At 40.8% G+C, this 27,364-nt stretch overlaps 1 protein-coding gene across 1 annotated transcript in view; it reads right to left on the bottom strand.

Moving 5' to 3' along the window:
* Nucleotides 1-27,364, bottom strand: part of cfap299 (cilia and flagella associated protein 299) — a 694,354-nt gene that overhangs the window by 548,696 nt on the left and 118,294 nt on the right. Inside the window, exon 2 of the mRNA XM_087989061.1 lies at nucleotides 26,762-26,892. Coding sequence (XP_087845187.1) covers nucleotides 26,762-26,892 — 131 coding nt within the window. The remainder of the gene's footprint in view (nucleotides 1-26,761; nucleotides 26,893-27,364) is intronic.

Genomic DNA, 27,364 nt, shown 5'->3' with positions numbered 1-27,364 from the left:
GGGAGTTAGATTGGAAGCTAAAAGGCAGGATGAGCAAAGTAGGTACTGCTTTGCTACTGGTACTGGGCTAGTGAGGCGAGGAACAGAGAGCGACCGCAGCTGAACACGTGGCTGCAGATCTGGTGCAGGAGGGAGGGCTTCAGATATGTAGATCATTGGGATATCTTCTGGGGAAGGTGGGGCCTGTACAATGAGGACAGGTTGCACCTGAACTGGTGGAGTACCAACATCCTGAAAGGGAAGTTTGCTTGAGCTCTTTGGGAAGGTTTAAACTAGTTTGGCAGGGGGACGTGAACCAGAGTTATGGATCAGAGGATGCGGTAGCTAGTGAACAGGCAGATACAGCATGCAGAGTCTGTGAGGAAGGATAAACAGTTGATAGGACAAAGTTGCAGACAGTGTGATGGGTTGAAGTGTGTCTAATTTAATGCAAGATGTGTCAGGAATAAGGGTGATCAACTTAGTGCATAGATCAGTACTTAGAGCTACGATGTTGTTGCCATTTCAGAGACATGGATATCAAAAGGGCAGGGACAGTTGTTGGATGTTCCTGGGTTTAGAGGTTTCAAAAGGAATAGGGAGGGAGGTAAAAGAGGTGGGGGAGTGGCATTGCTAATCAGGGATAGTATCACAGCTGCAGAAAGGGAGGTTTTTAGATTAGATTCCTTACAGCGTGGAAACAGGCCCTTTGGCCCACCAAATCCACACCGACCCTCCAAACAGTAACCCACCCCACTCTGACTCATGCTCCTAACAACTATGGACAATTTAGCATGGTCAATTCGCCTGACCTGCACATCTTTGGAACGTGGGAGGAAACCGGAGCACCCAGAGGAAACCTATGCAGACACGGGGAGAATGTGCAAAGTCCACACAGATAGTTGCCCGAGGCTGGAATCGAACTTGGGACCCTGGCGCTGTGAGGCAGCAGTGCTAACCACTGAGCCACCGTGCCACCCTATATTGGGGAGAGTTTGTCTATTCAGTCATTTTGGGTGGAAGTCAGAAACAGGAAAGGTGTACTCACTTTATTGGGAGTTTTCTATAGACCCCACCAAGAGCAAGAGACACGGAGAAGCTGATTGGAAGGCAGATTGGAAGGTGCAGAAGTAATAAGGTTGTTGTCCTGGGTGACTTCAACTTCTCTAATGTTGATTGGAACCTCCTTAGGGCAAATAGTTTGGATGGAGTGTTCAGGAAGGATTCCTGACTCGATATGTAGATAGGCAGACTACAGGAGAAGCCATATTGGATCGGGTGCTTGGCAACAAACCAGGTCAGATGTCAGATCTCTTGGTGGGAGACTATTTCGGTGATAGTATCACAACTCCCTGACCTTTACTGTAGTCATGGAGAGGAATAGGAGCAGACTGTATGGGAAAGTTTTTAATGAGGCGGGGGGGGTTACAATGCAGGAACTGTGGAGCATAAATTGAGAGCAGATATTCTCTGGGAAATGCTCGACAGAAATGTGGAGGTTGTTTAGGGTGTAATTGCTGTGAGTGCTGGATAGGTTTGTCCCGCTGAAGCAAGTGTGGGATTGTGTTCAAGTAATGACCAAAATCAGTGAATGGTGAAAACAACCTCTTTATTCTGTAATCACAGCACCTGTTCAAGGCGGCAATAGAATCCCGAAATACAGTTCTTATAAGAGCCCCTTTATATACACACTATGGTGTTACATTTTTCATCTATAGTACATGAAAGGTTTGAAGGGCTTCTGTCCTGGAGAACAGGAGATGGGTTAAAAATGTGCTAACTGCTGGCTGCTTGCTGCTGCTTCTGATGGGATGTCTGTCCGGTCTGCTTGCATAAGAGATGTTAGTTCTTTTGTCTTTTAAATTAGTAAATGTTAGTAAAAATACTAGGGTTTTTTCTCTAAATAAGTTAGAAATCGTAATAAAAGAATAAAGGATATTAGACTGATTACTGCAGCTGAAAATGTGTTGCTGGAAAAGCACAGCAGGTCCGGCAGCATCCAAGGAACAGGAGAATCGACGTTTCGGGCATAAGCCCTTCTTACTGCAGACCGATTACTGCAGCTGTGCAGTGAGATTTATTTACTATTTGCCGTTATGAGTTTCATTCATTCATGCAATTTCGTGCCAGTGCCGTTTCGTCAGTTAGTTTCTTAAAGCGATAATGACCCATTTAAAAGGTATTTAACAGGCAATTCTGATTAATATTATAATGTTTTGTGGAGACTTGATGGGGATGGTATTGTTCTGTATGCTGAATGTAGTAATGGTTTAAATTTAGATCCTACAGAACCGTGGTTTTATGAATGAATGTATGAAACCTTGTTATAGTAAATAACGAGTTAAAGGGTTATGAATGAATGAATGAATGGGAACCTGGTGTTAATGAATACAGCGAGCTGGTGAGTGAGTTAAGAAAGAAAGCCTATAATATTAAACCTCACACAAGGAAGGGACAGTAGGGTGAAAAGACCTTGGATGACAACAGATAATGGAACATCTAATCAAGTGGAAAGAGGAAGCTTACCTAAGGTTGAGAAAGCAAGGCTTAGACAGGGCTCTAAAGGGGTACAAGGTAGCCTGGAAGGAGCTGAAGAATGGACTTCGGAGAGCTAGAAGGGGGCATGAAAAGCCTTCGCGGGTAGTATTAAGGAAAACCCCAAGGCATTCTACACTTATGTGAGGAACAAGAGGATAGCCAGAGTGAGGGTAGGACCAATCAGGGATAATGGAGGGAGCTTGTGCCTGAAGCCGGAGGAAGTAGGGAATGTCCTTAATGAATACTTTGCTTCAGTATTCACTAGTAAGAGGGACCTTTTCATTTGTGAGGACAGCATGAAACAGGCTGATATGCTTGAACAGGTTGATGTTAAGGAGGACGATATGTTGGAAATTTTCTAAAACACGAGAATAGATAAGTCTCCTGAGCCAGACAGAATATACCCAAGGCTACCTCAGGAAGTGAGGGAAGAGATTGCTGCACCTTTGGCGATGACCTTTGCATCCTCACTGTCCACTGTAGTACCAGATGATTGGAGGGTGGCAAATGTTATTCCTTTGTTTAAGAAAGGGAATAGGAATAATCCTGGGAATTACTGACCAGTCAATCAGTCATATGTCAGTGGTGGGCAAATTATTGGAGAGGATTCGGAGAGACAGGATTTATGATTACTTGGAAAAGCATAGCTTGATTAGAGATAGTCAGCACAGCTTTGTGAGGGGCAGGTCTTGCCTCACAAGCCTTAATGAATTATTTGAGAATGTGACAAAATACGTTCATGAAGGCAGAGCAGTGGATGTGGTATACAGAATAACCTCAGTTATCCAAACATCAATTATCCAAATTTCAGATTATCCAACAAGATCTCAAGGGTTAAAAACGTTAAGGCATTCTACCCCTACACATGTCCCTCCTTCTTTAAAAGATTCTTTAAAACCAACCACCTTGATCATGCTTTATTTTCTGACCAAATAGTTCCTCAAGTGACTCAGTGTCAAACTTCCTTTGTGTAGCAACTTGCATCATTTTACTACATTAAAGGGGCTATATAAATGCTAGCATTGTTGTTTGATCTTCATTTTTCACTTCTAAGGAAATCCTGAGACCAATGAACCAGGTCGGGGCACAAGGGGACCACCAATGTGCAGAACGAATGGAACCGCAGAGAAACAAGGCTCCTGGTGGCAGCGTCAGAACTTACCGAGAGAGAGAGAGAAGCCCAATCCAGAGCCATGGCAGAGACACGATCACAAGATGGCGGCGTGCTTGTAGCAAGGGGAACACGCGACACCACCGGCCACGGGGAGAATAAAATATGTCAGTCCAGCAATTTTTTTATCCTGCTCTCCCGCCAGCTGGCCATTCAGCCTCAACACCAAGCTGTGAACACAGGCTCACACAACTGTACCAGGGTGATGGGTTGTGTGAGTGACGGGTGATGGGTTCCAGTTATAAGAAGAAACAATTGCAGAGGTATATGGACAGATTTAGACAGTGGGACTCAGGTCAATTCTACTATTCTACAATTCTATACTGGAGAAGCTGGAACTGCTCTCACCGGGGGAACTGAAACCTGGTCTCACACCGCTCCCCACAGCCACCAGATCAGTTATCCGAACAGATATCCAAACAAAATACTCCCTGCCTGAATCGGTCAGATAAGCAAGGTTGTTCTGTATATGCATTTAGCAAGGCATTTGATAAGGCTCCCCATGGTAGGCTCATTGAGAAAGTAAGGAGGCATGGGCTACAGAGAAATTCGGCTATCTGGATAAAGAATTGGCTGGCCCATAGAAGACAGAGGGCGGTAGTAGATGGAAAGTATTCAGCCTAAAGCTCGGTGACCAGTGGTGTTCCACAGTGATCTGTTCTAGGACCTCTGCTCTTTGTGATTTTTAAAAATGACTTGGACGAATAAGTGGAAGGATAGGATAGTAAGTTTGCTGATGACACGGACATTGATGGAGTTGCAGATAGTGTGATGGGCTATTGTAGGTTCAACAGGACATTGACAGGATGCAGAGCTGGGCTGAGAAGTGGCAGATGGAGTTCAACCTGGAAAAGTGTGAAGTGATTCATTTTGGAAGGTTGAATTTGAATGCAGATTTCAGTGTTAAAGTCAGGATTCTTGGCAGTGTGGAGAAACAGAAGGAACTCGGGGTCCACATCAATAGATCCCTCAAAGTTGCCACCCAAGTTCATCAGGTTGTTAAAAAGGCATATGGTATGTTGACTTTCATTAGCAGGGAGATTGAGTTAGAGCCACGAGGTTAGCCCTGGTTAGAGCACACTTAGAATATTATGTTTAGTCCTGGTAGCCTCATTATAGGAAGCATGTGGAAGCTTTAGAGAGGGTGCAGAAGAGATTTACCAGGATGCTGCCTAGATTGGAGCACATCTTATGAAGAAAAGTTGAAGGAGCTAGGGCTTTTCTCATTGGAGCAAAGAAGAATGAGAGGTGACTTGATAGATGTGTACAAAATGATGGCAGGCATAGATAGAGTGAACAGCCAGAGACTTTTTCCCAGGGTGGAAATAACTATCACGAGGGGCCATAATTTTAAAGGTAACTGGAGAAAGGTTTAGGGGAGATGTCAGAGATGGGTTCTTTACATAGAGAGCAGTAGGTGTGTGGATTGCACTGCCAACAGTGGTAGTAGAGTTAGATAAGGGACATTTAAGTGACTCTTGGGTAGGCACATGGATGACAGTAAAATGTAGGTTAGCTTGATCTTAGAGTAGGATAGAAAGTCAGCACAACATTGAGGGTTGAAGGGCTTGGACAGTGCTGTACTGTTCAATGATCTAATTAGCTGAACTGATAACTAGCTAGCTAAAGGTCAGAAAGAGAATGTATTAAGTGTGGCAAGACTGAGCCAATGCTGCTCAAAATTTAGAATGTTTAAATTGCGAATGTAAAAGAGCAGGTCTGGTGGCTCCAATGCACAAATCACTAAAAATAGAATCACAGGTTAAGAGACATTTAAAAAAAAAACTCTACAATGGGGAAGAACTATGAAATAGATAGCTTAAGCTAAATTGTAACATGTGATTTAACTAATGTTTGATGAGTACCATGGACAGTTCTGGTTGTTCAGAATATATAAACAGTTATTGGGACACAGGAGAAGTTGGACAATAGATTTACAACAATGATACCACAAGTGTGAGGTTGCACTTTTCAGGGAAAGAGTAGAATAGTCTGTATCTTTTCTCTTGAAAACAAAAAAGTGAGGCATAGCCTAATAGAGGACTATGAAAAATTTTAATAGGGCAGACACAGAAGTACCCTCACTTGTTACTAGTTCAAAACTAATGGTCATCAATGAAAGATAAGAACAAAATCTTAAATAATGAATTCAGAGAAACTTCTTTACCCTGCAAATGGCGTGAGTTCAATTTTATGGTGTGTTGGATTCCCCACCCTGTGAAAAGGTTAAATGGGAGACTCCACCAGACAAGAATGTTGCATTACATCTATTTAAAGATTTGGAAATATTTCCATTCAAACCAAACTTGCAGTGAGTCCAGAAAATAAGTGTCCTAAAAGTGACTGACTATTATTTTATGAATCTCAATAGTAGAAAGTATAATGTCGGAAAACCACTGAGTAGGAATCAATGTAGAAGGTGGCTTCAAAAGAAGAAAATAGTGAAGTTAGGGTTGCAATCAATGAGGAGGAGGTAGTGACATGGATAGAATAATATTAGAAATAAAAGAGGTGAAATAGATTTACATGAAGGGTAAATCGCCCAGTTCAGACTGGGTATGTACTAGGTTGTTGAGGGGATCAAAGGTCAAGGTAGCAAGACATTTACCACAAACCTCCAATCCTTCCTGGATGTGGGAACAGTGCCAAAGGATGAGAAGATTATAAATCTTACAATTTTATTCAAAATGGGAGACAGGGAGAAAGGTAAACCTGGTAACAACAAGCCTAACGTCAGCAGTGAGAGAACTACCAAAGCGGATCATTAGGGACAAAATCAAATATCACTCGGAGAAGTACTGGTAAATAACAGGCAGTTAATATTGATTTGATAAACATCTAAATAACTTAGTTAAGTTTTTAATGAAATAGCTGAGAGGGTCGATGAATGCAGTGCAGTATTGGGAGCATTTATGGATTTTTAAAAGGTATTTGACAACAGACTTAACTCTGATAACAGAAGCCCATAGTTTTCAGAGGTGGTGGTGACTTTGATATATAATGGACTGAGGGATAGGGACAGAGAGTAGATGGAGATTGAAAATTTCTGAGTAGCAAGCATTATGTAGTAGGGCTTTCCAGGGATCAGAATTAGAGCCATTGTTTTTCTTGTTTTCTTTACAAATGATCAAGACCTGGGTGTTGATCATATAATTTCTAAGTTTGTGTACAATACAAACTTGGTAATATAGAAAAGAGAGACTGGGACAATAGTAGACTTCAGTAAGGCATAGACAGAAAGTTAAAATGAACAGACACATAGTAAGTTTACTTTAATTTGGATATATGTGAAACAATGCATTTTTGACAGGAACAACATAGAGAGGCAGTGTATTCTAACAGACACAATCTTGAGTATTCCATTGGTCTGACACCTTCGTTTCTTCCTCTGCTGACGTCCCCACCAGTACCCTTCCACTGACACTCTCATTCGTTTGGCTGAACTGGTCCTCACTCTCGACAATTTCTCTTTCGAATCCTCCCACTTCCTCCAAACGAAAGGTGTAGCCATGGGCACCCATATGGGCCCCAGCTATGCCCGTCTTTGTCGACTACGTAGAACAGTCCATCTTCTGTAGTTGCACTAGCACCACTACCCACCTTTTCCTCCGCTACATTGATGACTGTATCAGCTCTATCTCATGCTCCCACGAGGAGGATGAGCAGTTCATCAATTTCACAACACATTCTACCCCGACCTTAAATTCACATGGACCATCCCTGACGCCTCCCTCCCATTCCTGGACCTCTCCATCTCCACCAATGATGACCGACTCAACACTGACGTTTTTTTTTTTACAAACCCACCAACTCCCACAACTACCTGGATTACAACTCCTGCCACCCTACCTCCTGCAAAAATGCTACCCCGTATTCCCAATTCCACCACCTCCACCGTATCTGCTCCCAGGAGGACCAGTTCCACCACAGAACACACCAGATGGCCTCCTTCTTTAAAGATTGTAATTTCCCCTCCCACGTGGTTGAAGGTGCTCTCCAACGCATCTCAACCATGTCCCACACCTTCGCCCTCAAACCCCACCCCTCCAACCATAACAAGGACAGATTTCCCCTGGTCCTCACCTTCCACCCCACTAACCTCCACATAAACCGCATCATCCGCCGACATTTCCACCACCTACAAACGGACCCCACCTCCAGGGATATATTTCCCTCCCCATCCCTATCTGCTTTCCACAAAGACTGTTCCCTCCATGACTACCTGGTCAGGTCCACAACCCCCAACAACCCACCCTCCCCTCCTCGCACCTTCCCCTGCCACTGCAGGAATTGCGAAACCTGCACCCACACCTCTCCCCCTCATCTCCATCCAAGGCGCCAAAGGAGCCTTCCACATCCATGAAAGTTTCACCTGCACTTCCACAAATGTCATTTGTTGCATCCATTGCTCCCAATGCGGTCTCCTTTCCATTGGGGAGACTGGGAGCCTTCTCACAGAGCGCTTCAGAGAACATCTCCAGGATACCCGCACCAATCAACTCCACCGCCCCGTGGCCGCACAATTCAACTCACCCTCCCACTCTGCCGAGGACATGCAGGTGCTGGGCCTCCTCCACCACCACTCCCTCACCACCTGACGTCTGGCGGAAGAACGTCTCATCTTCCACCTTGGAACCCTTCAACCCCAGGGCATCAATGTGGACTTCACCAATTTCCTCATTTCCCCTCCCCCCACCTTACCCCAGTTCCAAACTTCCAGCTCAGCACCATCCTCATGACCTGTCCCACCTGTCAATCTTCCTTCCCACTTATCTGTTCCACCTTTCTCTCCAACTTATCACCTTTGCCCCTTCCTGCATCCACCTATTGCACTCTCAACTTCTTCTCCCTAGCTCCACTCCCTCCCATTTATCTCTCCACCTGAGGCTTCCAGCCTCAGTCCTGATGAAGGACTCCTGCCCAAAGTGTTGATTTTCCTGCTCCTCGGATGCAGCCTGACCTGCTGTACTTTTCCAGCACCACTCTAATTCTGACACCTCAAGTCATGCACCCTGGCTAGTAAAAGGCACTACAGTCCACCTATGTTAACAGAAGCTTGAAGCTTAGAATCTCTGCTCAACAAATGATCTGAATCCATCACATCAGGTAAGCAAACAAATTAAAAAAAAGATACCAACTGGCAAACTGGAATGTCAGGACCACGTACAAGCAATTGACAGGCAATTTGCAGCTGGTCGATAATCTTCACAAGATAGCTGTAACTGACATGAAATTTAATAAGACTGAACATTGGCCTGGCTATCCAAAAAAGACCAGGCTTGTCAAGAGTGGATCATGGAAAGAAAAGCATTACACATTCATTTGGCAAGGGAAAAGTTCAAAGGAAAAGTATGAGTAGGGTGTAGGCTTGATGACAGAAATTACCTTTCACCGCCAAAAAATGATTCAGAACATGTTTTCTCCATCCTCCTCTCAAATCAAACAGGGCTAGTTAACCACATGCTAACCTGTGCTCCAACGTTCTGCCCTAGCGCAGGGATGAAAGCCTAGTTTTACGAATAGCCTAATGCTGCTATGATCAGAATATCTTTATATACTCAGGCACTTATCATAGCATCAAGTCAACATGGGCAAGAAAATCCCCTGCTGGTTACCATGTACTGATCCCAACCCTGGTCAATGCAGTATTCCTCCATGTTGAACACTACTTGGAGGAAGCACTGAGGGTGGCAAAGGCACAAAATGTACTCTGGGTGGGGAACTTCAATATCCACCACCACGAGTGGCTCAGCACCATCACTGCCGGTGAGTCCTAAACAATACTGCTGTTGGACTGTGCCTGGTCTGTGCCAGATGATGAAAGAACCATCAAGAGGGAAAAACAGATTTTAATTCATCCTCATCAATGACTGCAAATGGTGCATCTGTTCCTCACGGTATCGATAAAAGTGACCACTGTACTGACCTTATGAAAATAAAGTTCTGTCTTCAAATGCAGGATACCCTCCAAGGTGGTGTGTGACACTATCACCATACTAATTAGGACAGACTTCAAACAGACCTCGTAACCTAATATTGGGCATCCATAAGTGTCTGTGGGCTTTCAGCAACGACAGAAACACACTCAAACACAATCTGCAACCTCCTGGTCCAGCATAATCCCTTCTATAACATTGAACCAGGATTGATCCTAGTCAATGAGTGCAGAAGGGCATGCCAGAAGCAGCACCAGGCATACAACATAGGAAACAACAACACAGGATTACCTCTATGCCAATAGGGTTGTATGATTCCACAATCAGCAGATCAGGTCTAACCTCTGCAGTCATGCCACATTATGGCATGAAGGTGGACAAACAAACAACTCATTGGAGGCTTCACTAATATTTCCATCCTCAATGACGGTGCTGAGCTGCCTTCTTGAACTGCTGAGGTCCGCCTGCTGTAGGTTGACCCACAATGCCATGAGGGAGCGAATTCCAGGATTTTGACCTAATGATAGTGAAGGAACAGCGATATATTTCCAAGTCAGATGATGAGTTACTTGGAGAGGTATTTGAAGGTGATGGTGCTCCCATATATCTGTTGCCCTTGTCTTTCTCGATAGAACTGTTCATCGGTTTGAAAGGTGCTGTCTGAGGATCGATGGTGAATTTCTACAGTGTATCTTGTAGATAGTACACATTGCTGCTACTGAATGTTGGTGGTGGAGGGAGTGGTGCCAATCAAGTGGGCTGTTTTGTCCTGGATGGTGTCAAGCTTCTTGAGTGCTGTTGGAGCTGCACTCATCCAGGCAAGTGGAGAGTATTCCATCACACTCCTGACTTATGCCTTGTAGATGGCGAATAGGCTTTGGGGAGTCAGGAGATGAGTTACCCGCTGCAGTATTCCTAGCCTCTGGCCTGCTCTTGTAGCCACTGTGTTTATGTGATAACTCCAGTTGAGTTTCTCGTCAATTATAACCCCCAGGGTGTTAGTAGTGGAGGATTCAGTGATGGCAACACAATTGAATGTCATGGGGTGGCAGTTAGATTGTCTCTTATTAGTGATGGTCAGAGGCTGGCATTTGTGTGGCGCAAATGTTACTTGTCACTAGTCAGCCCAAGCCTGAATATCATCCAGATATTTTTGCATTTGAACATGGACTGCTTCAGTATCTGAGACACGAATGGTGCTGAACATTGTGCAATCAGCAAACATCCCCACCTCTGACCTTATGACAAAAGGTAGGTTATCGATGAAGCAACTGAAGATGGTTTGATCTAGGACACTACTGTGCAGAACTCCTGCAGAGGTGTCAGTGTCAGACAGCATGGAAACAGACCCTTCAGTCCATGCCAAACATAAACCCAAACTAAACTAGTCCCAACTACCTGCTCCTGACCCATATCCCTCCAAACCTTTCCTAGTTGTGTATCTATCCAAATGTCTTTCAAAAGTTGTAATTGTACCCACATTCAACACTCTCTCAGGAAGTTCATTCCACACAACAACCACCCTCTGTGTAAAAACTTTGCATCTTATGGTCTTTTCTCTCTCTTCTCAACTTAAAAATGTACCCCCTAGCCTTGTCAAGAATTGCATGGCCCTGGAAGAACACAATTTAGGCCTCACTGAGCAGGTTATTGTTGTGCAGGTGCTGCTTGATAGGACTGTTGATGACACCTTCCATCACTTTACTAATGATTGAGAGTAGATTGATGGGGTGGTAATTTGCCAGATTGGATTTGTCTGTGTTTTATGCACAAGATATACCTGGGCAATTTTTCACATTGTTGGGTCGATGCCAGTGTTGTAATTGTACTCGAACAGCTTAGCCAGGGAAGCTACATGCTCTGGAGCACAAGTCTTCAATGCTATTGCCGGAATGTTGTCAGGATTCGTAGCCTTTGCAATATCCAGTGTCTTTCCTTCTTAATATCACAAGGAGTGAACCAAATGGCTGAAGACTGATATCTGTAATAATGGGCACCACTGGAGAAGGGCAAATTGGATCACCCACTCAGCGCCTGTGGCTGAAGATTGTTGCAAAAGCCTTCAGCCTTATCTTTTGCACTGAGGTTGGGGATATTTGCAGAGCCTCTTCCTCTAGTGAGTTGTTTAATTGTCCATACTATTCATGAATGGATGCTGCAGGACTGCAGAGCTTAGATCTGATACGTTGGTTGTGGGATGGTTCAGCTTTATCATTTGCTGCTTATGGTGTTTGGCATGCAAGTTGTCCTCTTTAGTGGCTTTACCAGGTTGACATCTCATCTTCAGGCATGCCTGGTGCTGCTCCTGGCATGCTCTCCTGCACTCTCTATTGAACCAGGACTGATCCCATGGCTTGATGGTGATGGCTGAGAAGGGCACATGCCAGGACATGAGGTTACAGATTATGCTGGAGTACAATGCTGCTACTGTTGATGGCCCAAAGAGCCGCATGGTTATCCAGTCTTGAGTTGCTACATCTGTTCAAAGTCTGTCCCATTTAGCATAGTGATAGTGCTACACAAAATGATTGAGGCTATTCTCAATGTGAAGGTGAGTCTTCAACTTGATAAGGACTATGGTCCCTCTTACAGATCGTGTCACAGATAGATGCATCTGCAGCTGACAGATTGGTAAGAATGAGGCCAAGTATGTTTTTTCCCTCTTGTTTGTTCCCTCACCACCTGCTGCAGACCCAGTCTAGCAGCTATGTTCTTTAGGACCCGACCAACTGGACGAGTAATACAGCTGCCAAGCCACTTTTGGTGGTGGACATTGAAATCCCCCACCCAGAGTACACCCAGATGGCTCTTGCCATCCTCACTGCTTCCTCTAAGTTTTTTTCAACATGGACGAGTATGAATTATCAGCTAAGGGAATATGGGAGATAGCAATCAGGAGATGGTTTCCTTGCTCATGTTTAACCTGAAGCCATGAGACTTCATGGGATTCAGAGTCAATGTTGAGCACTCACAGGGCACCTTTCCTTCTCACCCCACCCCAGTGGCTGTATATTATTGTGCCACACCTCTGCCAGGTCTATCCAGCCAATAGGACAAGACATATTCAGGGATGGTGATGGTGGCGCCTGGAACATTGTCTGTCAGGTATGATTCTGTGGCTATGACTACGTCAGGTTGTTGCTTGACTAATCTGTGAGATAGCTCTCCCAATTTTGGCACTAGCTCTCAGATGGTAGTAAGAAGGGCTTTGCAGAGTTGACAAGACTGTTTCTGTCATTGTCTTCTCCACTGCCTAGGTTGATGCCAGGTGATCTGTCCAATTTCATTTCTTTGAGACGGTGTAGCGATCAGTATAACTGAACGACTAGCTAGGCCATTTCAGACATCAATTGAGAATCAACCACAATGTTGAGGATCTGGATTTACATGAAGGCCAGATCAGGTGAGGATGGCAGATTTCTTCCCCTGAAGAATATTAGAGAACCGGATAAGTTTTTCTGATAATCGGCAATGATTTCATTATCATCAGTAGATTCTTAACTCCAGTTTTTTTTATTGAATTCAAATTCCATTGCCATGGCAGAATTTGAACCTGGGTCTCCAGAATATTAGATGAGTTTATAGATTAATAATCTAGCAAAAATACCATTAGGTCAGTGCCTCGCCTATTCAGCATATATGTGAATGCTGAATCGTTCAGCAAAACTTAGGGCGAGCAGAACAACACGTATAGTAATTTCCACATTCCGCTGTGTTTGTATGGACACCAGAAATTGCTATCTGATTTATTCCTTAATAATTGGGGGCACCAATAACCTCATGCATAAGTATACCAAAATTTAGTCTGTGATATTTAGCTGAATAAATCCAAGCATTTAATTAGTTTACATGTAAATCTTATTTGTTTTTTTCAAATGCATTTTACATTAACTATAGATTAGAGATTAAAACAAAATGTCAGCTATAAAATCCACCAATACTTTACATTTAAAATACCCGTCAGGATTAATATTTGAGTAGATAACTATTAAAAGCTTACACTAATTTTCTCCTAACTAGCATATGGGAGTTTTAAAAATCAATTTTTTTTCTCTTGCTGACAGAAGTCAGAAAAAAATTGGTAGGATAGCCATGAACAAATCATCACTAATGTTTGCACATTTCCTCAAGACTTTCACACAATTCACCTCAAAACCATCTGACAAAACACAGGCAGTATTTCAATGAACAAGTAATTAAACCAATTTGCGTGAGAGGATACAATCAGTTCTTTCTCTACTTGGATTCAATTGATAACAGTCTTTCTCAAGTAACTTATCAATAATCGCCAGCTTAACCACTGCAATAATGTAACAATGCAACATCTGATTAAGATTGAGCAAACTATCACTGCACACTGGTGTTTTATTACCACAGGTGCACAGCACAAAATGATCAGATGCATGTAACGGCCGAGGTCAGTGCTAATTGAAAACAGCTTTATTTATACACCTGCACATACTAAAGACATTGAATTCAAGTGGTATGTTAAAAGCAAGTGGAGGACACAAAACAGCAATATACTGATCAAGGACAGCCCCATAATAAGTATATGGCCTCAGGCAAGAAGGAAAGGACAAGTTCTTAAAAAAACTGTAAAGGCACCCTGTACTCCTCCCCACCCCCCTCCCCAGAGTTGCTTCTTCAATTGCAGATGTTTACAAGCTATCCAATAATATTTAAATCTAGACCTCCAGCAATGTTAGATAGAAACATTGATGGCTTCTCCTTTTTTCCAAACAGGCTGTTAAAATGTAGGAGGAAGAAGAGGAGAAAAAAAATTCTTCTTTGCAGTAATTTTCCATAGTGTAGCTTAGCTACCTATTGGTCAAAAATATACTTACCACCACAATTTCTGAGGAGAATGTATCACAACAGAGTTATCAGCCTAGGTGTATAATTTTATTTCATGGGATTTCCAAACCATAAAATATTTTTACAAAATTACTTAAAAGTAAATCCACAAAATCCAGAATAAATTGAGCTATATATATTCCAACAACAATTTGTATTATGTACTTAACACCGTACAATATCATGAGTAACTTCACAGGAGCATAAAAGATGTCTTTTTTTAAAAAGTCCAACCTTAACACAGACTCAAATGAGAAGTCATTAAGGCGTATAGATAAATACACAGGTTTCAAGGAGTGCTTTGAACAGGGATGGATAAGTGTTCTGATAAAATCACTGGATTTGAACTATTAACTCTTTCTTCATACAGTTGCTGCCAGACCTGCTGGGTTTCATCAGCAGTTTTGGTTTTATTATGGATAAATGGAGATTGTGCAGACAATTCTAGAAAATTTGCCTCGACAGCTGAAAGGATGGATATCAATTGTAGGGCAAAAGGAAATGTGCATAAGGATAAAGTTTGGGAAGCAGAGTTCTTGCCATTAAAGATAACACAGATAAATAATCCACAGACCACTGAGGAATTTGCTATGAGGATGAGAATTTTAAAATCAAAGCATTTGAGGACTGTAAGCCAAAGTATGCCCTGTCTGATGTGTGAATCAATGGTAATTGGGGAATAGTGTTTTGAGTTCTCAGGTTTATGAAGGCAGAAACTGGACACTGGTCAGGAGACTTCTGGAATAATCAAGCTTGAAGGAGGTTCAAGCTGGATGCAGATATAGCTTTATTTTTAAAAAACAATAGTCTCAGACAAATATAATTCCAAATTTTTCAAGATCTGGCTCAGTCTGAGATAATGGCCAGGGAGAAGGATGCAATCAGTGGCTAAGGCAGAGTTTACCTTAAGGATCAAAGGCAATGGTTTCATGAAGAAAATTTGAACTGACCAAAGACTGGATATTGGGCAAGGGCAAGTAACTGAAGAGAACTGTAGAAGGTTCAAAAGAAGCAATAGCAACTTAGAGTTGGATGCCATCAATGTAGCTATGTAATCTTAAAATGTCTATTGAATTTATCACTGAAGGGCAGCATGTAGATCAGAAACATAGGAGGGTCAAGGACTTAACTTTGAGGTACTTGAGAGATTATGGTGCAAGAGTAGGAAGAGAAATCATTGCATGAAAAAGTCCCTACCTACAACTAGATAGCTAAATGGGGAATTGGTTAAGTATTTCCAATTAGCAAAGCTTTGGAGCAGATTATTGACAATGAGATCAATGATAGCAAATAGGCTGAGAAGAATCAAAACAGAATGCACTACATTTACATAGCTCAAATAAGAGCATAAATATCCCACCATTTCAAAGCTGCAGTAGAATCCTGATTGGAGTATTTCAAATGTGGATTAGGGGAAAGATGAGCAACATGTTGATGACCCGAGAGTAAAGAAAAGTTTGAGCCGACAGGGTTAGTTTCTAAGGACAATGGGATCATGTGACAGTGGACTCGGAAAAGGAAAGTGACAGTACTTGATAAAAGAGAATCATTTAAATACTAGTTACCTTGAGGCTCAAGAATCAAAACTGGGTAGTCAGCTTGCTTAGTGGAACTAAAGTTGTCAGTGAGGGCATGGGTCTCATGGACAGTAAGAGCTTGGAGAAATTATAAGAACAAAGCTCATGAATGATGTTATTTGCAGACTAAGGTGGAGGGTTACCTTGTAGAGTAAATGGCTCAGTGGAAGGGAAGGGACAGAATACCAGAGGAAGCTGTTTAGACAATCTCAATGACAGAGAAGTTTTTAGCTCCTCATATTGTTTAAAGTAAGATGATAGTTCGTAGTACAAAAAAAGAATCTGGGCACTAATTTATATTTAAAGACTATCATGCAGCAGGAAGTAGTTTTGGCAAAGTTGAGCACTTGACAACAGCCTAACAATCTCTGAATGAATGGCTAAACCAATTGTGCAATGTAATCTTTAAATCTACTTCTGTCCTCTGTGCTTGCAACTTACCACCCTCATCACAATGCACCCAAAAGACACCCTATCTCCAATTACCCTTCACTTTAAATTTACTGCCTTCTAAATCTATGCCGTTGAGCTAAGGAAGCATAACACCACCTTCTCCAGGGCAGTTAGAGACAGGCAATAAATGCTGGTGTAGCCAGCAGTGATGTCCACACCCCAAAGGTTGACAAAGGGGTAATAGTTGGTTAAAAGAGTAAACAAAGGTTTGGTAGATAGAGTATTTTGTGGGAAAATGTGACATTGGCCACTTTAAGTATAGAAAAGCAGACTATTATTAAATTGATGTTGGCATACAACTCAACCTTTGAAGTTTAAAACAAAACTGACATTTGAGGTTTAAAACTTCCCAGACAATTATAGAACATAGAACAATACAGCACAGAACAGTCCCTTCGGCCCACGATGTTTTGCCGAACATTTGTCCTAGCTTAAGCACCTATCCATGTACCTATCCAATTGCTGCTCAAAGGTCACCAATGATTCTGACTCTGCCACTCCCACAGGCAGCGCATTCCATGCCCCCACCACTCTCTGGGTAAAGAACCTACCCCTGACATCCCCCCTATACCTTCCACCCTTCACCTTAAATTTATGTCCCCTTGTAACACTCTGTTGTACCGGGGAAAAAGTCTCTGACTGTCTACTCTATCTATTCCCCTGATCATCTTATAAACCTCTATCAAGTCACCCCTCATCCTTCGCCGTTCCAATTAGAAAAGGCCTAGCACTCTCAACCTATCCTCGTACGACCTATTCTCCATTCCAGGCAACATCCTGGTAAATCTCCTCTGCACCCTCTCCAAAGCTTCCACATCTTTCCTAAAATGAGGCAACCAGAACGGCACACAGTACTCCAAATGTGGCCTTACCAAGGTCCTATACAGTTGCAACATCACCTCACGACTCTTGAATTCAATCCCTCTGCTAATGAACGCAAATACACCATAGGCCTTCTTACAAGCTTCTTACAATTATCCCAGAGGTCCCAATACACATCATACAGGGTATGTCCAATCTCTACCTACGTAGATACCAAAGAGTCTGGACCATAATCATGCAGGTTTACAGAGGTCCAGCTGCTCTTTTTCAATTTCCATTACTTAGCGCTGGGACTCTGATAGCATTACCACATCATCAATGCTATTCATCCACTTTGCATAGGCTGTCACAATCTCTGTCATTTGCAATGTGGGATTTGTTCTGTGCTGATGCATCTTCAACTCTTTTGCATTCTTGAAACACAATCTCCATTACTTATGAAATGAATAAAACATCCATTTCTAATGCAAGTGTAGTATGTCATAGCCAAAATGAGGAGTCAACCTTTCACCAATTGCATTCAAAAACAGAGGGCTGGAAAAATAAGCTCATTTTATATGCTGCGATCTATGGCAAATAGAAGAACACTGCAGAATGACCTGAGTGTTCTTGTGCTTGAATGACAAAATGTTACCAAGCAAACGGACTAACTAATTAGGCACTTGGAGCATTTCCTTACTTTTGAACTCCAACCCTCTTGAAACAAAGTGTAGTATTGTTATAAGTGTACAAAGCAGTAGTGGCAAAACACTCATAATACTGCATGCAATTTTGGTCTCCTTACAAAAGCATAGATGTTCTTGGAGATAGTTCAGAGAAGATACACCAGGCTGAATCCTTAGGTGAAGGTACTGTACTAAAATGAAAGATTGAGCATAGATTCAATTGAGTTTTAATGTGAGGTGATCTTGTCAAAAAATACAAGATTGAGGGAATACAACCTGAAAGATAGGTTTTCCACATGGGTAAGGTGGGAAGAAACTAAATTTGAAAGTGTCACTTCAAAATGAAATTATTTCAGACAGTAATGACTAGAAAATTTCTTTCTCAGATAGTTGTTAACTTTTGAAATTTTAATTCCAGTCAGAAGAAACTGGGTCATTGGATATATTCAATGTTGAATTTAACACATTTTTGATCTACAAGGGAGTTTAAGAGAGAATGTGCAGGAAACTAAGAATTGATGCCACAACCTATTATCCATGATCCTATTGATGGATGGCGCAGGCTCTGGAGTTAAACTGCCTACTTATCATTGTATCATTATCACGTTTATACCAAAGACGGAGAGTAAATACTGCAAAACTTCAATTATCTGTCAAGTTTTGATTGAACTCCAAAATAAAATTATGATATCACAGCAAATCTAGCTGAGAATACACATAACAAGCACTTTAATGTTATCTGAATCCTCTAAGTTGTACAGTTCAAAACAGATTTAAGCATACTGTCATGCAGATACTGAACAATACACAAGAATTTGGAAACTTATTAATTGTTCAGTTACATTTGCAAATGTAAGTACACAAATAGTTATCAGTATTTTAAACATTTTACATAAAATGAAATATCTAGTTAACTTATTTGACATATGTGTTTCTCATTGGGAATGAGAATGTAACCAGAGAACCATTATGAATTTGTCCATAATCAAATCCTTCAATGAAAATAATATTGTAATTTGAACAACAGATTATTGCCTTTACATCAATTCAAAAGCAAGTTTAATATCCATAATGGGAACATATTAGCATGTATTAAAGAATGAAGCAATTCACGCATACCTAATAAGCATAAAGGCAATAGTTCTAAGCTGACATGAGTTTATGAAAGGCAGGTCATGCCTAACAAATTTAGCGAAATTCTTTAGAATGCAACAGGTACGCTTGGTATTATATATCTAGATTTTCAGAAGTATTTCACTAGGTCCTCTACAAGAGAATTTTAGCTAACAGCCAGGATAGATAGGAGTAAATAGATAATTAATTGGGTAGATAGGAAGATTAAAGTATCAGTAATCATAAGGACAGACCTTTTCCAGGCTTAGTAAAATTAATATCCCCACAATTGGTTTTGCTTCCTAATTTACAAAAATGATTTTTCATGGAAATATTGAAGCTAAACAATTACAATTGTAAGTTGCCACTTAAGCAAACATGTGAAATACCTTCAATACATGGCAATGGTTATGAAGTCTGATACGAAGGGGGAGTATCCAAACAATACAAGAATTTTAAACAACACTAATTGGGTTACATGTGCAGTTTTGTATTTTATTACTATTGTGAAAACATATTAAACTTAGTTCAGATTGAAAAAAGGCTTAGATGTGTGATCACAGAGTGATGCAGAGAATAAGGAAATAATCTATTCCCATTGAAAGAAAAATTATGGGGTTAGTGAAAAAACATGGTTTAACTGAAATGCAGACCTTTAGGTTGGAGCAAAAATCAGAAATGCTGGGCCAATTCACCAGGGGTGACGCCTTTGAATTCAGAAAAAGTGTTAACATTGAGTCCTATAAAACTTTTCTTCAAAACACAATCATATTGGATCCAAAACATTAGCTCTACTCATTTCTCCAAAACTGCTGCCAGATTTACTGAGTTTCTCCAGCACTCAGTTTTAGTTTCAGATTTCCAGGACTTTGTTTTTATTTCAGTTACATGTACATGATCATCTTGAGCAGATCAAAAGGAAATGACTATGGACTGCAGAAACCATATTCTAAATTAAATTTCAAGAACGAGTTCATCAGTTCAAAGAATTCTCCATTGGTACACTAAAGTGTACATTTTTTTAAAAAACTGGACATCAGAAGAAATGCTGTTTGGGACAGAATGAGGATGTCATTGCATTCAACTTTTAATCTTGGTTTTAACAATTGCCAAAAAAAATAATGAAATGTTACAATTGAATTCCTTCTTCCATTCCCACTCTGCTCCATCCAGGTCAAATGCAAACTCCACGAACAGTATCTCATTTATTTCTATGAACGCTGCATTTCACTGGTATAAATTTTGACAATCTCAAAATTCAGCAAGATCCTGCATTTTGTTTCCCCCAATTAAGCTATATTAAGGATTATGAAATGGGTCTATCAGCATATAGGGGAAGAGATAGAAAAGTGTGGAGGGCAAGTCAATAAATGCTTCAGGTACACATGAAGACCATTTTATTTTGGAACTACAACATGCAATCAGAACTTTGTACTTCTTTTTGCTGTTCCTTTACTCCAATCTCACTAGTCTCTTAACTTTTTCCCTGTATTAGCAGTGCATCATCATAACTACTTTTTCATCAAAACAGTTTTGTTACTTAACTAATTTTTTTTAATATTGGATAGACAGACAGTCTGCAGGCCATTCAACCTACTAGCCCCTACTTGCCAACTATGATATGAATTCTGAAGATGGGTCACTGGACTCAAACATTAACTGATTTTTCTCCATAGATGCTGACAGATCTGTTACGTTTTGCCAGGTATTTCTGTTTTTGTACCAATATGTTTTGTTTCCTAATCATCCCCATTCACTTCTGCCTCTTTCCAAGCCTAAAGGGTATGCTGATCTTTCTGTTTCCAACTCTGAGTTAGATCAAAGTGCAATGTTCTATTCATGTTTAACCTTGTCAAATCAGGCATTGAAAATCAGCTGAAAAGACATGGTTTTGATTCTCTCACTTCTTACATAAACTATGCATTCATTGTTTATGGAAAAATAAGTGGATTTATAGTGTCCTTTACTAAGAAGCTGCTGTTGAGTTTTAGAGGTACTGAGTCCCAGTGCTAAGTGGGCTCTTCACTGTAGTGTGAACAGTCTTGATAACATTAAGTCAGGTCAGGAACCAGCTTCCACATGAATAATTGGATTATTACTAGAAAGGCATTACAAATCACTGTGGTCAAAGATAACAAAAATATTTCATTGTATATTAGTTCTATTTGTCTTCTCAGTCTATCTTGACACATACAAATTCCCTGCTGTAAGCATAGCAATGGACAAGTACAGGAACAAAAATGTCCACATTTCAATACTTTAAATCCAGCTAGAATATTTTCTACTTATTTCACAAAAGATTACTTTATTACAGGAAAAGGAGTGATTTCACATTTTCAATCTCTTCCATTTACAAAACAACCTCTAACCACAAGATGTTATTTGTGGGTATAAACCTATCCAGGTGTAGGTAATACTATAAAATTTAAGCAACTAAAATTTTCAGAGCTATCATAAATAGATTGGTCTTTTAATTTGAAAAGTATCTGTTTGAAATGTAACTTGTTCAACCAGAAGTCCACAAGTGCTTTGTCTACTTGAAAAATACCATTTGTTATGCTATCAAAGCCTATAATCAATTCTTAACTCAATAAGCTCAGCAAACAAGTGACTGGGCGCACAGGTGTCCACAATCTGACAGCCTGAATGCTCTGATAATCCTTTTTCTGCCTGAGTATTAAACAATTCACTGATGTGTCAGTGAACATGCTGTTCCTGCAGGTAAAGTTGGATTCCTTCACCAAAAAATTCATTTCAGTTGTGCCAATGGGGCAAGGAGCAGACAAGAGGAGCAGAAAAACTGGAACAAAAGTTGCCAGATTTGAATCATTTTTTGCAGAATATCTAAAATCACAACACAATGGTCCATAATTCAGATTTATACAGTTCTTCCTGGAAAATTGGACAAGAAACTTTGTCCATCTTTCTTAGATTTATAATTTAACCATATACTGGGATCCAGTTCCCCAGCAAGCCACATTTATGAAACCAGAGGGAATGTCAGCTAACAATACCATGGTGACTCGATGTAGAACCTGTTCCCCCGATTGTCATTATTCTATGATGCAAGCTACACTGCATTAAAAAACTTAACTCATGTGTCAAACAGAGTGGTCACTTGATATGACACACCCTATTTTGTGCAAAAAGCATCAATTTCTGGCACAACCTTTTCCTTACTAACAGATAAGATTTTGAATAAATACCTGAATTAACTGACAAATATTCAACAGGCAAACTACATTAATAAAGTTGTTGTTTTATTACACACAGATGTAGCTAGTTTTACACTGAGTTCAATTATTCTCATTCAAGGGCCCTCGTGGTGCATAGTAGTGTCCCTACCACTGGCCCAGGTTCAAGTCCCACCTGCTTCAGAATTGGATAACAACATCACTGAAAACGTTGATCAGAAAAAAGATTATTTTTAAAAAATTCTTATTCTAATCTCAATCCAATTCAAAAGTTAGATTATTTCAGTGTTGCTGCAGGAAGAATGATCCAATCCCTGGGACATAAAGAAGCTCAAAAATATTGTGTACAATCTGAACAAATTTGTGACGCCTTTGTACCATAAGTTTACCTTTCAGAAACAGATGTGTTCCTCCCATTCTCTCAGATACAGGTCTTGGAGAGGTACCAAGAGAAAAACCTCAAGACTTCTGCATAAAAGCATCTCCTCAGTGCATTTCAGTCTCCAATTGATTTTACCAGTGGCAAGACTGGATCAAGAAACCTTTCTATAGCCCGTCTCTTGGAAACAGACTGACAAACCATTGTGTCTTCTTTAAACACCCTCATGCAGGACATCCCATGGTTTCCCACCACTCACCTCCCTTGTCCACATTACCAAGCACAGCTGGTGGCCATCCATTGGCTTGTGCACTGCAATTGGCCTTCCTACCAATGCAGCCCTAATGGGTCAGTGAATAATTTGGCCACCTGCGGTAAGATCACACCAGCATTTAGAGGCTGGATCATAGGATTCAAGACTGGGAATTGACCCCAAAGCCCTGAAACCACAAATCCAAAAAACTTCACTCAACATCTGACATCATCCAAGTAGATTCACTGGAATGATAAAACACAATTACGTGATGAAACAAGGGTTTCACAGTTTGCTGACCATATTAAGTATGTCTTCTACTATTTTTTTGCTTTCCTTGTATTTATAAGTAGAACAAAAGCTCAGTGGCTCAATAGTTAGCATTGCTGCCTCACAGCGCTAAGGTCCCAGATTTGATTCCACCCTCAGGATCTTGTCTGTGCAGAGTTTGCACATTCTCCTTATATCTGTGGGTTTGCTCCTGGTGCTCTGATTTCCTCCCACATTCCAAAGATGTACAGGTTAGGTAAATTGGCAATGCTAAATTGCCCTGTAATGTGCAGGGGTGTGCAGGCTAGCCATGGGAAATGGCAGTGTTACAGGGACTGAGGGGTGGGGGGTAGGGGTGAGCTGCTCTTCGGAGGGTTGGTGTGGACTCCATGGGCCAAATGACCTGCTTCCAACTGTAGAATTTCTGTGGCTCAAATTGATGGATCATGTCCAACAAGTTTAAAACCATTATTCCCATCAAATTTAATTCTCTTTCAGATTTCATAATCATTGAGAAAATGCACTGCTGCATAATGTTCAGTCCCATGGCACTTCAGTTAAATGTTTCTCCATGTGCTGGGGTAATGGTGGCACAGGCATCATTGATGAGCTGATTCAGTACTGATGACCTCTAAAGCTATATCTTTCTATTTTTTCTTTGAGAGAAGTATTCAAAATGGTGCCAGATTGTGGCGACAGTGAAATAGCTTTTCACTGTCTTTTTCTGTTTTTCCTCACTAAGATACTCATCAATAAAATTCAATTCATTAATGTCATGTCATATTAAGAATTAGGTCAAAAGACACCAGTTTTTCAAGGGCTTTGACCAATTTTTTGCTTTTCTGACCAAAAGGAGACCAATGATAACGGATATCTCCCATGTGCATTTTGGAACTGTTTTGGGGTGATTTCTCAACTTCCCAATCTTGCAGTCATTTTTTCCTTTGTACAGGTTAGAATTTTGATGTCTTTCAATTCATACTGTCTATGCAAGTCAGTAAAAGTTTTGAGACAAAGCGTGAGCTGAATCGGAGGTTCTTTTGGCTTAGTCCAAACTGCATCAAGTTTTTTGACAGGATTTCTGCCGATTGGGATTTCTTACTGTAACTTACCTCATTAACTACTTACTCCAACCCTCACATCTGATTCTGGGCCCATATTACACTGTCATTCCCCAAACAATTTACCACTCAGCAGATATCTGATAATTTACTGGCATCCTATCATAAAAAATCCATAGTGCTTGCTTGGTTGCACAGTCATCAGGTACTGCGCTGGGCGGCTCCTGATATCTGGCCAGATATGGCTGACAATTCCATACCCACCCCCTCCCCCACCCCCCACAAGACCAGCAATGAATTCCTCATTCCCTAATCATGCTAGCTTGGGCGAAGGTTGCCACTTGAGTCAGTACACAGTCTCAGCTGTCTGAAAGAATGGATGCTACTGTAAAGTCTCCACACTGCCAGCCTAAGTACCACCATCTTGTCTCCAAATATCTCCCCTCAGATGCAATATCCATGCATGTGGGATGTATGGGGCTGGTGCCCATGGAGCACGTTCTGAGTTGTTAGCGCCCAGTATCCAATATAGATCATTTGGATCAAGCAGCAAGCTAAATTCACAAGGTACCTGCTCTGGAATGTTGGAGTGAAATGCTCCCGATAATGAGATCGGCCTTGCCAGTTCTCTCATCTAATTCAGTCATAAGTCTCACCATAGCCTACAATGCTCAGACTCCTATAAGCACTAAACGTATAGACAATGCTTTGTCATTGGCACTTATAAAGATGGCTAACATTAGTTGCCAGTCATAGTGAGTTGCCCACAAGCAATATAAATTGTGAGGACTACATTCAGGTGCATGAAAAACATTAGAGAGGAAATTTGTGCAGCACAAAATCAACATGAAGTAGCCAGAATTTGTCGGCAAATGAATAAACTACTGGGACAGATTACACATTTACTTAACAATGAAATTGGTCCAACCCAGGCCACTTAAAAATTATTCTTTAAAAAGGTACATACCTTTCCCTTTTAACTAAACTTAACCTGTGAACTGTAGCAAGATCAGCAGTAAGGATCAGAGGTGGATACAAATCAGTATTATCCTAGGTTGTCAGGCCATGAATTTTCAAGGCTTCCATCTTAACATATATACTGGAAGTTTGTATTTTCATTAAGATGAAATTTTTTGAAAGAGTGGAGGAATGAGTGTACTAGAGAGCAGTACATCAATGCACCTAAGTGGCTTTTCTAAATCTGACTTTCCTTCATTCACTGGTGGCAGTTGTTCATTCTTGTATTTTTGGTTTAAAGTTGTATACCATGTACGTTTAACAAGGCTTTTTTGAAGTAATTAATTCCAAGTATTACATAGACCATTCTGAAATTATCAAATGTGGAAAATGAAGTAAAAACGTAACTTTTGTTTGGATCTTATTCATTAAAAATGGCAACAAAACTCAAGCTAATCAGGGCAGGACTTATACAGTTAATGGGAAGGTCCTGGGGATGTTGCTGGACAAAGACCTTGGAATGCAGGTTCATAGTTTCTTGAAAGTAAAGTCCCAAGCAGATGAGATAGTGAAGGAAGCATTTAGTATGCTTTCCTTTATTGGTCAAAGCACTGAATATAGAAGTTCATAGGTCGTGTTGCAGCTGTGCAGGACATTGGTTAGACTACATTTGGAATATTGCACGCAATTCTGGTCGCCCCTTATCAGAAGGATGTTGTGAAACTTGAAAGGGTTCAGAAAAGATTTACAAGACGTTGCTAGGGTTGGAGAGTTTGAACCATAGGGAGGGGCTGTGGCTGTTTTCCTTGGGGTGTCGGAGGCTGAGGGGTGACCTTATAGGGGTTTATAAATTCATGAGGGGCATGGACAGGATAAATTGATGAGATCTTTTCTCTGGGTGTGGGGGACGCCATAACTATAGGGCATAGGTTTCGGGTGAGAGGGGAAAGATTTAAAAGGGATCGAAGAGGCAACTTTATCACACAGAAGGTGGTACGTGTATGGAATGAACTGCCAGAGGAAGTGGAGGAGGCTGGTACAATTGCAACATTTAAAAGGCATCTGGATGGGTATATGAATAGGAAAGGTTTAGAGGGATATGGGCCAAGTGGGACTAGATTAGTTTACGATATCTGGTAGGCATGGACGACTTGGACTGAAGGGTCTGTTTCTGTGCTGTACGTCACTATGACTCTGACTTTATTTATTACTATTATTGTCTTAACACTACCATTAAAATAAGCTTGGGTTTTGCTCCAAATGTATGAAGTACAAATACTTCCTTATTGTAATTCTTTGTTTTCATCTGTTGGAAGAAGATGAACAGGAAGAACACACAGCACTCATTATGATTTCAAGATCCAGTGAAATGCATTTCCTAAATGAAACAAGCTCGAACCACATTTTCAAAATAGCTACTCCTCTAATTCCATCACCCTGATGATGGGAATACTTTACCTAAAGCAACATATTTACTGTTTGTCTTTTAGATTAAACTCATGAATACCTATATATATCAAAGAATTAGGACGTACTCACTTTTTCTGGCTTTTCTTAGCAATCCTCGCGGCCTCAGCAGCTGCTTTCCTCATTTCAAACTCTTCTCTTTTCAGCACCTCTCCACTTCCCCTGTATCCCAGTTCCACCAATTGTCGAGCCAGCTCCTCATCCTAATGATTAACCAAGGCAGAAGTGAAAGTTATGCTCTTTGATAATATTATAGCAATGGTGAAGCTTTTGGGCCAGTTGGAAAACAAGTGCAAAAAGAAAAAAATAATTTGTATTACTTCTGCATAAAGTGAACTGTACTTTATTGTTAATAATAAAAGTGGGAGCAGTTTTGTATAAAATCTTTTTAGTCTATGATAGTGTTAACATTGTTCACTAAAAATGAGATAACTGAGATATTACTAAAGCATATGGTATGTTGTAAAAATGTAACTTCATGAAGATATAAAAATCTTAACAGTACAAAATTACCAGAGTGTTATGTATGAACACCGACTGAAATAATCACAGTAAACTAGAAGATGCTACTTTTATCATAACAGCTTAGGTGAATTGCTGTTACATAATAAGAAAGAAAATATTGGAAATAATTCATAACAAATTAGTTTATAAAATATGAATTGTGAAACAAAG

The sequence above is a fragment of the Chiloscyllium plagiosum genome, unplaced genomic scaffold (genome assembly GCF_037043375.1).
Source record: "Chiloscyllium plagiosum isolate Xiang-an unplaced genomic scaffold, Cpla_swu_hap1 HiC_scaffold_1, whole genome shotgun sequence".
Classification (NCBI taxonomy): domain Eukaryota; kingdom Metazoa; phylum Chordata; class Chondrichthyes; order Orectolobiformes; family Hemiscylliidae; genus Chiloscyllium; species Chiloscyllium plagiosum.
The sequence above is the reverse complement of the archived record's forward strand: the minus strand, read 5'-3'. Positions and strand labels throughout refer to the sequence as shown.